The 10483-nt window shown below is 38.0% G+C and overlaps 2 protein-coding genes across 2 annotated transcripts; one reads left to right on the forward strand and one right to left on the reverse strand.

Moving 5' to 3' along the window:
• Positions 1 to 2089: 2089 nt before the first annotated feature.
• Positions 2090 to 3197, forward strand: LOC141361614 (P2X purinoceptor 7-like). The gene is made up of 2 exons (XM_073863166.1): positions 2090 to 2371; positions 2526 to 3197. The coding sequence occupies exon 2, from the start codon at positions 2601 to 2603 to the stop codon at positions 3033 to 3035; it is 435 nt and encodes a 144-aa protein (XP_073719267.1). The 5' UTR covers positions 2090 to 2371; positions 2526 to 2600; the 3' UTR covers positions 3036 to 3197.
• Positions 3198 to 3281: 84 nt separating this feature from the next.
• Positions 3282 to 9829, reverse strand: LOC141361613 (uncharacterized). The gene is made up of 10 exons (XM_073863165.1): positions 9763 to 9829; positions 9356 to 9641; positions 8593 to 8826; positions 8358 to 8443; positions 8145 to 8196; positions 7989 to 8041; positions 7537 to 7646; positions 4689 to 4772; positions 4375 to 4539; positions 3282 to 4142 (listed from the first exon to the last, which is right to left on the reverse strand). Exons 2-10 carry the CDS (start codon positions 9579 to 9581, stop codon positions 3869 to 3871), a joined length of 1284 nt encoding a protein of 427 aa, XP_073719266.1. The 5' UTR covers positions 9582 to 9641; positions 9763 to 9829; the 3' UTR covers positions 3282 to 3868.
• Positions 9830 to 10483: the final 654 nt, after the last annotated feature.

Here is a 10483-nt window from a genome sequence, read left to right on the forward strand (position 1 = left end):
ACACACACTTTTATTTAATGAAGGTTTTAATTGTTTATTTTAGAATATCCAGCCGCCGTTGCAGGCGCGCAATGAATCTTGGGATATCCTCGGCTGCTAAGGATCCATTCGTTCTATCCTTAACATCGCGGAGAAATGAGGACGCATTTTGAGGCTTCATTCTAAGCATCCTTCGAATTGGGACGGCCTTACCAGCCTGAAGTCGCGCTGCTGTGACGCAATCGGTCTTAAAATACGTCCTTACAAGGTCGCAGCCCCTGAATTGGGACACAGCTGTATTGTGTTGCTGTGAGTCCCGCAGCTCCGCTCTGCTCATTCACACACAGAAAAGCTCTCTGTCTCTCTCCCTCAGTCACTCGGGTTCGCTGTTCTTTTCCGTTAAAGTTTAGGGTTTCTTCAGCTTTTTACTTCGGGTTGTAACGTCCAAATACGTACTAACCAGCAGAGTTCTGGTAAACGTGGGTTCGTTCAGACGTGAATGCGACGCGCATCGCGTCTCTGCCTGTCGGAGATTTTTTTTTTCTTTTTTTAAACCTTCAGCTGGGAGCTGTCTGTGTCCCGCTCTGCACACTCACACACAGAACAGCTTTCTGTCTCTCTCCCTCAAGGCCCGGGTATACTTTTTTTCCGCGTCCGCGTCCGGCTCGCGCGCGCACGCGTCCGCGCAGCTTTCCGAGTATAGTCCCCGCGACTACACGCGGATGGCCGCGTTCGACACTATACGCAATACAAATGATTTCTTATTCAAATTATTAGTCTAACAGGCTGTCAGGGCAGCACTGATTTGGAGACATTTACAGTACATTAAGACATTAGGATAGGTGAAGAAAAGTAACTGATCCACCATTGCAAACACAGTTTAGAACAAACAAGAAGACAACAAAGAACAGGAATCAAACAAACATGCTCCACAGCTTTCTGTTCTTGGAAGAAGTAAAAGTTAAAGAAGAAAAACGATAGTGTGTGTGCAAATGGTGTCTATTTCCTTTGTATAACTGTTTATAGTGGAGTGTCCTGTCTAAATATATTCACGCGCATGCGCCTTCGTACGCGGACTGTACGCGCACTGTCCGCGCGGTCTCAAATTTTGGGCTGCACGCGGACGGTCCGCGCGGCCGGCCGCGGACCCTCCTGATGACGAAAAATACGTCATTCGGATGGCGCGCATACGCGGACGTCCCTAGTATACTTTCGGCTTCAGTCTCTCGGGTTCACGGTTCTTTTCCATTAATGTTTAGGGTTTCTTCAGCTTTTTACTTCGGGTTGTAACGTTAATACATACTAACCAGCAGAGTTCTGGTAAACGTGGGTTTGTTCAGACGTGAATGCAACTCGCATCGCGTCTCTGCCTGTCGGAGAATTTTTTTCTTTTTTAAACCTTCAGCTGTCTCTAACCAGTAATCAGACACTGAGTGTCTGCCACGTATTTGCTGTATTTCATACAAAAATAAAGGTATTAAGCTATAATATAAATATTACAAATTAATTTAAGCTACTCTCTCTCTCTCTCTCTCTCTCTCTCTCTTGTCAGTTTTTTCTCTCTGACAATTTTTTGCTGTATTTCATAAAAAATAAAGGTAGTAAGTTAAAGTTAGTGTTATAAATATTACAAATTAATTAAGCTACACACACTCCCTCTCTCTGCCAGTCATCTAAGTTTTTTCGTTTTAACCATCAGCTGGCTTTAACCAGTTTTTTTACTCTGACACTTTTTGCTGTATTTCATAAAATATAAAGGTAGTAGTGGTATAAATAATAAATAATATTACAAATTAAGCTACACACACAAACAAACACTCTCTCTCTCCCTCTTATGATCAGTGATACAGAAATATAACAATTTCTGATCAACCCATATATTAATTGCATGCTTAAAATAACATACCAGTTAAAGCCCCGCCCATTTCAAGACAAACCCCGCCTACGTCCGGGTTAGGCCACACCCACTCCGAGTACAGATACAGATACAGATAATTCATATGGTTTACAGATACAGATACAGATAATGCTGTACTCGCCCATCCCTAGTTTTTACATTACCATAATTTACACGGTGATGAATGTGAATTTCGTGTAAGATTCATAACATATACGGTGTGTGGCATGTAAGAGTTTCCACGATGAAAGCATTGCTGTTGACTCTGATGAGGACTACACTCCGGGCACAAGTACCGCATCGTCGGCTCGAGGACAGGTCCGTGGTCGAGGGCGAAGTAGAGGAAGTCGTGCAAGAGGGCGAGCAACCAGGGTCCGCGGAAGTAGAGGCCGAGGACGGGGTGGTCAAAGTGCAGGGCAAGGAGCACTTAGTCTTGGACAAGAGGACCTGAGTCGAGTTTTAAATCTTCAAGCTCAAACAAGGGCATGTGAACAGGTATATGATCTGAAGTGTAATGTGCACATAAGTCCTCTTAGAAAGCAATAAAGCCATATAAAAAAAACATTGAATCATGTTCACAAAACTTAGGTCCAATTACACCAATATTTACAATTTGTGATCTAATTTGTTATTATATATTCCATTGCAGGCCAGAATTCGAGGACTGAGCCTGGAACAATCTCATCAAGTCCTGGAGGTCTGCCTGACACGTGACCCAAGTCTTATGTTTGATGTTCTGGATAGGATTTCAGAAAATGCTCCTCCACCAGGTCCTCTTGTCTCAGGGCAACCCGCTTGGTGTGTCTGCCAGCGGTGCAGAGAAATGCCTACATTCGTGGAACAAAAGTGCTGTGGACAACATCCTGATTATTGCATTTCCATACTACCACACATGGAAGCCTACATTTTGGAGGAGGGTGTTCTGCGCTTAGCTAGACGCATCTGGAATGACATTCGTGCATTGACTGATAATCCTGAACCAGGACAGAGTAATAGACAGTTCCGTCATGCAGCATACAGGCAATTTGTAGTGTGGCAGTATGGAGCACTAGGACAGGGTCACAGAGTCGTGATTCCAAGTTGCTGTGTCTGGAAGATACGCGACCGTTATCCTGATCCACTGCAACAGTACAGAGGTTTTATCCCTAGTAGAGTGTAAGTGTAATGAGTGCTTTCAAGAACGTTCTATCCACTGTGTGAATGAATACATGTACATAGTTTTTGTGTTTTACAGTCTACAATATGTAAATATATATTTTTTGGTGTTCTGTACAACATTTTGTTTTTTACAATAAATAATTTGACTGAAAATAATAAATGACTTTTCTTTACACTTGCATCAGAAACCACATTAGATTTCTAAACTACATTAATGTATTATTTCTAAAATAACGACAACCAAATGTAGTATGTCACTTGTTTATTTTTATATTACTAAAACTATAACCTCTACAGATATAAAAAACAATCAAAATAACACTATACATAAATAAAGACATGGTGTCTCCAGAGGTGTCTTGACTGGTTGACGGGCCAGACTTCGGACGTAGCATCACATCAACTATGAAGATGATTTATTGTTTTGGCAGCAATTGATTTATAAAAAGAACATAACAATTATCTCACTGACATGATTACCAGATTTCATAAACAAACATTACTGATTAAAATTATAACAATATATATCTCATCTATTATGGAAGTAGAGTTTTGAGTGTGTGTTTATCTCGGCCAGAAATGACCATTATTAGACACATTTTTCTTTCATTCGTTTGCTGAAATCATATGTACTACTATATTTGTATTGGATGAAAAAGGCAGCCATGTGAAATTGTGATTGTATCATGAATTACATAACCACTTTGATTCAAATAACAGTTTCTGAGTTTGATAAGTTGCAGTGAAAACTGTGTTATATGTAATGTTGAAATTTAAATCCTCATTTGAAGTATTTTCAACAAATCCATATAACTCATAAAATAGCTGGTACTACTATAGGTACCAGTATTTAAACAACTCACCTGACCCTCTGCTGAGTTGATTTTGCAACAGCTCCTGTGTTGATGGGGCAGGTGCACCAGACAGAACGCCATGTTGACGGGGATCATCAGGTCTCCTGGTTCTGCTTCTAGCCATCCCCTTATTAGCTGATAGCCGTCGAAGGAGGATGGCACGCTGTAGGTCTGCAATGTAGCTGTAGTCCTTCTTCACCTTTAATGAATACAATCTCCACTTCCTGGACTTCTTGTTGTACAGCTTGCTGTACCTGACAATATAGAAAGGTGTATCAGCTTAGTGAAATGTTTACAATACCATACATCATTCCTTTATACAGCATTTGAACAGAACATGCAATTTTGATAATAAATCAACACCAATTACATTTGTGGTGTGAACAAAAATAATATCTATATGTTTTACACTAGTAAATCTTTTTTGAGTCATCACTTAGACATATATAGAATAAAATGCATAGGAGTACTACCAGTAACACTTACAGAATTGTGCCATCAGCTTTTCTCATGGCTGGTCTATGGACATGGTGGTTGTAATCTAGGCCAGCCAGCATGGTCCGAGCAGCGTACACTGGCGGGGAAAAGCTGAAGCGCTTGCTGGCATACATGAGAACATGGTTGTGAAATGACTCCAAATCTGCAGTCGACCTGATTGCACATTAGATAAAAAACATTCAAGATATTTTCTTTCTGGTAATGTCGGTCATGTAATATCAACGCCAATAACGGTACATGTCTTTGAGACAGTTTATTAGACTATTTACAATATATAATTATATAAGTAGCAGCTTATGTACCTGAAACGCAGATACTTGGGGACAACCTTCAGCCAGCGTTCATCCAGAATAATTTCGGCCAGCCTCTCATGTGCCACTGAACCACTCTCAATCAGGGCCGTGCACAGACATTTTGAGGGGCAGTGGCTCAAACCAAAAAGGGGGCACAATTTATAATGTTTTAACAAAAAATTATAAATATGATGTATTACAGATTAGTATCAAATAAGAGAAGTTATAATGGAAAATATAATTAATAACAAGAATTTAAGCGTGACAAAACTGCTATTCTATGTGATTTACGTGCTGAAGCTTTGAATTCATGTTTGCAATGTTGAACTGCCTTTGCAGCCTCCCTTTCAACTCTGTTTTTTTGTGAAAACATAGTTTTTTTTATTTTTGTCTTTTTTAGCAAATTTGGTGTTATTTATATTAGATCTCATTACTTTGATTAGACAAGCACTGTTATTCTAAGAATGTGCATATTTTGTTGTTACTTACTTGCTAAGTTGTTAGCACTTTTAGAAGACCGAGAGCAAATCATTACCGACAGAAATACAAAAACATAGGCTACGGAAGCCGAGAGGTCATCCATATTTTTATTTTTGCTTGCTTGTTTTCCCGTGATCACGACTAATCCTCTCATGATCTCGAGATAACAAAAGCTGTCTTCTCGTTATCCTGACATGATAAACCAAGGCCATAATGTAACTTCCTGTCCATAATATTTTGTTTATTTTAAAGTGGACTGCTGATGCATACGAGTTTGGGTCTTTGCCGTTACCACACATGTAGCTAATTGCCGATAAACCTAATAAATAAATGAAGTTGGATGATGCTCGTGAATTTAGGGACCATCTCTACTGTAAAAATGTACACGTGTCTATATTTAATAGTATTTAACAGTTTATTTTAAATTAATATCAAATTTTAAAGTGTGCATTATAGTTGACAACAACATGAACACTTTACAGTTGGTTTTGTGACTGATTGTTGACTTTAAGTCATTCAATTTAAATGCATGTTAAAGTAGAAACATATATATTAGTTACTTTAAAGACGGCCCCTAAATTCACCACTATCAAATTGTCAATTATTGACAAATCTATTTTATCTTGAGCGAATTCCTGATAAAAGTAAAATCCCATTTGTTCATTACGGTGGCCCTGAAGTGCAAACCACAACAACAAATTAATAAACAACAACAACAAATTAAAAAACACCACAACAAATTAAAAAACACTGCAACAAATTAAAAAACAACAACAAATTTAAAAAAACACAACTACAAATTAAAAAACACTACAACAAATTAAAAACACAACTACAAATTAAAAAACACTACAACAAAATAAAAAAACATAACAAAATAAAAAACACAACAGCAAGTTAAAAAAACACTACAACAAATTAAAAAACACTACAACAAAATAAAAAACCATAACAAAATAAAAAACACAACAGCAAGTTAAAAACACTATAACAAATTAAAAAACACTACAACAAAATAAAAAACAACTACAAATAAAAAACACAACTACATTAACCTACCGGAAGAGGCAGGCACCAGCGGGGAACACGAGACATCGCCGACTGGACGACACCGCAGTTCGGCTTTTGAACAGGATGTTATTCTTCCTGTAGCGCGTGGTTTGGAGAGGAGGAAGGACAGCAAAATGTTTTGCCCAAACTGCGGAAAAGAACTGGTTGAGCCGTCCCCGAACTTTTGCAGCGGCTGTGGCAAAAGGCTTAGAGAAATATCTACCATCGGAGACACCCAACAACCTTCGAGTAAGTTACATAATAAGAATAGTGTAAAACTTAGGTTGCTTGTGGATGTAACGTTAGCTTACTAATATCGTTAGCGGTTTCCAGACCATACCCTTAGCCGGCCCCAGCAGCTGCTACGTTTGGGTCATCTGTAACATTCATGTTTGAAAAAATGCGCTACAGGAAGAATAACTTCCGGTTCAAAAGCCAAACTGCAGTGTCGTCAAATCAGCGATGTCTCATGTTGCCCACTGGTACCTACCTCTTCCGGTAGGTTAATGTAGTTGTGTTTTTTTATTTTGTTGTAGTGTTTTTTATTTTGTTGTAGTGTTTTTTTAACTTGCTGTTGTGTTTTTTATTTTGTTATGGTTTTTTATTTTGTTGTAGTGTTTTTCAATTTGTAGTTGTGTTTTTTAATTTGCTGTAGTGTTTTTTTATTTGCTGTAGTGTTTTTTTATTTGCTGTAGTGTTTTTTAATTTGTTGTGGTGTTTTTTAATTTGTTGTAGTGTTTTTTTAATTTGTTGTTGTTTTTTAATCTGTTGTTGTTGTTTAGTAATTTGTTGTTGTGGTTTGCACTTCAGGGCCACCATAGTTCATCCATGCTAATTTAGGAAAATATGATCTTGCTGTCTACAAACAAAATACATACTATTGAGTACACGTAAGCTTTAATCACATTACAAGAATACAACTTTTGTTATGTCAAGATCACGAGAAAACAACTGTTTTTATCTTGAGATAACAAGAAAATTAAGTCGTGATTACGAGAACATAAGCAAGCAAAAATAAATATAGTACACAAACTCTCTCGGCTTCAAACTACCAAATTACTTATTCAGCAGCTCAACAACTGAGGAAATGTAATGAATCTATCTGTCAATACAACAAACTGTCGTCTCCGCCAAGAGTGGACACAGAATGTGAGAGATGCAGAGCGCGCAGGAAATCACGAAGTGGATTACTAGAAACAGTGGCTCTTTAGACGAGCGGTAACAGAATTTGACCGGGGTTGGCGGTTGGTGAGAGGGGCACCTCAGCCGATTAGGGCAGTGGGGCAGTGGCTCTAGCCACCGGGCCATCCCCCTGTGCACGGCCCTGCTCTCAATCCAATCCTTCTCTCTGCTGTCAAGCAAGGGGCCATGTTGACACTCACCAAGGGCCCATGTGTGTTCTCCTGTGACATGGTGAAGGAGTCCCACCCACATGTCCTGTGGAAAAACATTTACAAACTGAATTTAAATTCTAAGTGCAGAAACAAGTCACAACTAGATTTTGCACAGACAAAAATGAAAACACAGAATTTTTAGTTTTTAAAAGTGATATTTGGACTAAAGCATTATATATGTGATTGAATGCCATAACTAATAACAAATATACATAATATATGTTACAAAATGTGTAGATCAAATACCCAGTATATGAGTTATTGCATTTTTAACCCTATAAACTAAAATGAGTGATGACATAAGTTAGTTGATTTTATATAATGAACAATAAAAAAAATTCTAAATATTGAAACTGAATAAAGCAACAAAAAATACAATACTTACAATGAACTCTTCATAGGTATCTGCAGTCTTACAGCAGTACCAAAAGTGGTTGCAAATAATAATAATAATAATAATACCTTACATTTATATAGCGCTTTTCTCAGTACTCAAAGCGCTTTACATATGAACGGGGGAATCTCCTCAACCACCACCAATAAATGTCTTTATTCCAAATCTGGAGAATGGCACACCCCTTTTGCTGCCCTGCCTGGATGCATAAACAATTTTTTTTGTGATATGTAAACTATGATTGTCAACATAATTGATGTAGATTAATAAAAAATAAAAAAGCATGGGAGGGTGCTGGTATGCAAGGTTTTTTTGTGATCAGATAAAATGTGATCACTGATGGAGATTTCTTATACTTACGGCATGAATTTTTTTGCACAAGTTTTTGGACCCATGCCAGACGTCCAGTGTGTGGCGGACTCCGCTGTCTTTGTATTTTCCTTTGTCTGAAGGACAAAAGCAGAAATTTAATGCATACTTCAAAATAACACAAAACAATATCATGTCATAATCATAGCGGTGTGTTTTGTCTGTAATGACTGTAGAGATCTTGATAGTTTCACCAAAACATAAAGACTACAGTAAAGATACTTACTGAAGAGGGCTGATATTTGGGAATGAGCATCAGTACAAATTTCTGTCAAGTTTATTTCTTGACGGAGTGTCTCAAAGGTCCGCTGAAAGCCCTCCTTCTCCATGATAACGGAGTTCCTCTGTGTCTCCCTCTTGTCGATATTGACCATGTAGATTATGTGCTTGGAATCATTTTCCATGGTTGTGTATGTGCAATACTGTGCACAGAATCCAGGACTGTCCATCCGAGCATCACCTTTTATAAGAGAAAGCAAAGGAGCTAACTATACTGTTCAACAATGACATGCTCATTTTATACATATACAACTGCAAAAAAGCACTGGGCAACCGTAGATGAGGTTAGCTTTGTATAATATAGGCCCATATCTTTTATTCATATATATATATATATATATATATATATATATATATATATATATATTTTTTTTTTTTAAAGCAAACAACACCAAATTTTTTACATCAACTTGTCTGGTTCCATTTTACCAAGTGATGTGTAGTTACACGTAATTATGTCTACGGTTGTCACCTTGAGAGTGGTGCTGATGGTCGTTGACCCACACTGCCACCCTTTGAGTCAATACGGTCACATGAGGCAAGATGTGAAAAGGGGTTACATATCAATCTGGACCTCTTTCTACGAGGTTGCACTACCATTCACACCTTGCCTCTTGTTATAGCATGGTGGATCAACAAACAACTTGTGAAACATTCTATATTCTTATTTAGCACATACACTGTTTATTTGTGTGTTTATGTAAACTCACCTAGGGCGACAATAGGCCCTTTAGACTGTAGCTGGGCAATGATTTCAGCTCTCTTCTCATTCCAGAACTCCTTTATGGTGTCCACACAGTAGGAGTCTTGTATTCGAAAAAAAGACGACCTCTCCACCATCCCCATATTCATGAATTTAAAGAGAAGGGAAATCTTGGCATAGTTGTTGCCAGACAGCAGTATGTTACAGGCCAACATAAAGTCCCCAGCAAGCATTGCATATTTAAAAAAGGGCTGTGAAGACCATTTCCAAACAGTGTGACCGTTACGACATATCTGAAGAGGACATATTTTGAAAAAGAAAGTTTAAAAATAGATTTAGCCTATATTACACATCTAAAACATTAAAAAATATTCAAAACTTGTTATCAAAACAATAACGCAAGTTCAGACTCACCCATTCCACAATTGCAGCTGTACCCCTGGAATGGATGTTGACCTCAAATGGTTTATGTGCCCCACACTCTACACACTCTACCGTCTCATTTCGTTATCGTCATCGTTGACTAAAACAACACTGGAGCTTACCTGCTGTAAGATATAATGCAAGGCTGAATTTTAAACTTCTCACATTTGATTTGATTTACTGTATGGTAATGAAGAAGTAATTTTAGGAAAAGTTGTTCAGGAAATCCAAATTCCATAATAAACCTTAAACTTACTTCAACAGAAGAGCTCAACACTAAGGATTTTTGGCAAAAATTATAATTTATTTAATTTATATTAAATAATAAGTTCAAAGTAAATGTGGATTAATCCTTTTTTACAAAGTTACAGAAGTTACAGTCAAGACCAGTGAGTGATTTTCTCTTCTTTTGTTTAACTTTAATGACTTCAACAGGTATACTGTTTATTAGGCAGGCTTTAGACCGAATGCAATAAAATGTTTAAATTCGGTTAAGACATAATCAGTTGTCTACCATGATATTCATTAAGGGCCGATTCACACCGGCTGCGTGGCGTATCTGTTGCATATCAGTTGCCTGGCGGCTGCGTCGCGTTTTCTGTGTCTGTACATACCAGAAGCATGCCTGACGCAGCGCTGACGTGCTGCTTTTGCTATAGGTGACATATATTTTGCCTGGAATCACTTCCAAGACACTTGCGTGTGGCGTGAT

This window comes from Misgurnus anguillicaudatus, chromosome 24, assembly GCF_027580225.2.
Source record: "Misgurnus anguillicaudatus chromosome 24, ASM2758022v2, whole genome shotgun sequence".
In the NCBI taxonomy this organism is placed as follows: Eukaryota; Metazoa; Chordata; class Actinopteri; order Cypriniformes; family Cobitidae; genus Misgurnus; species Misgurnus anguillicaudatus.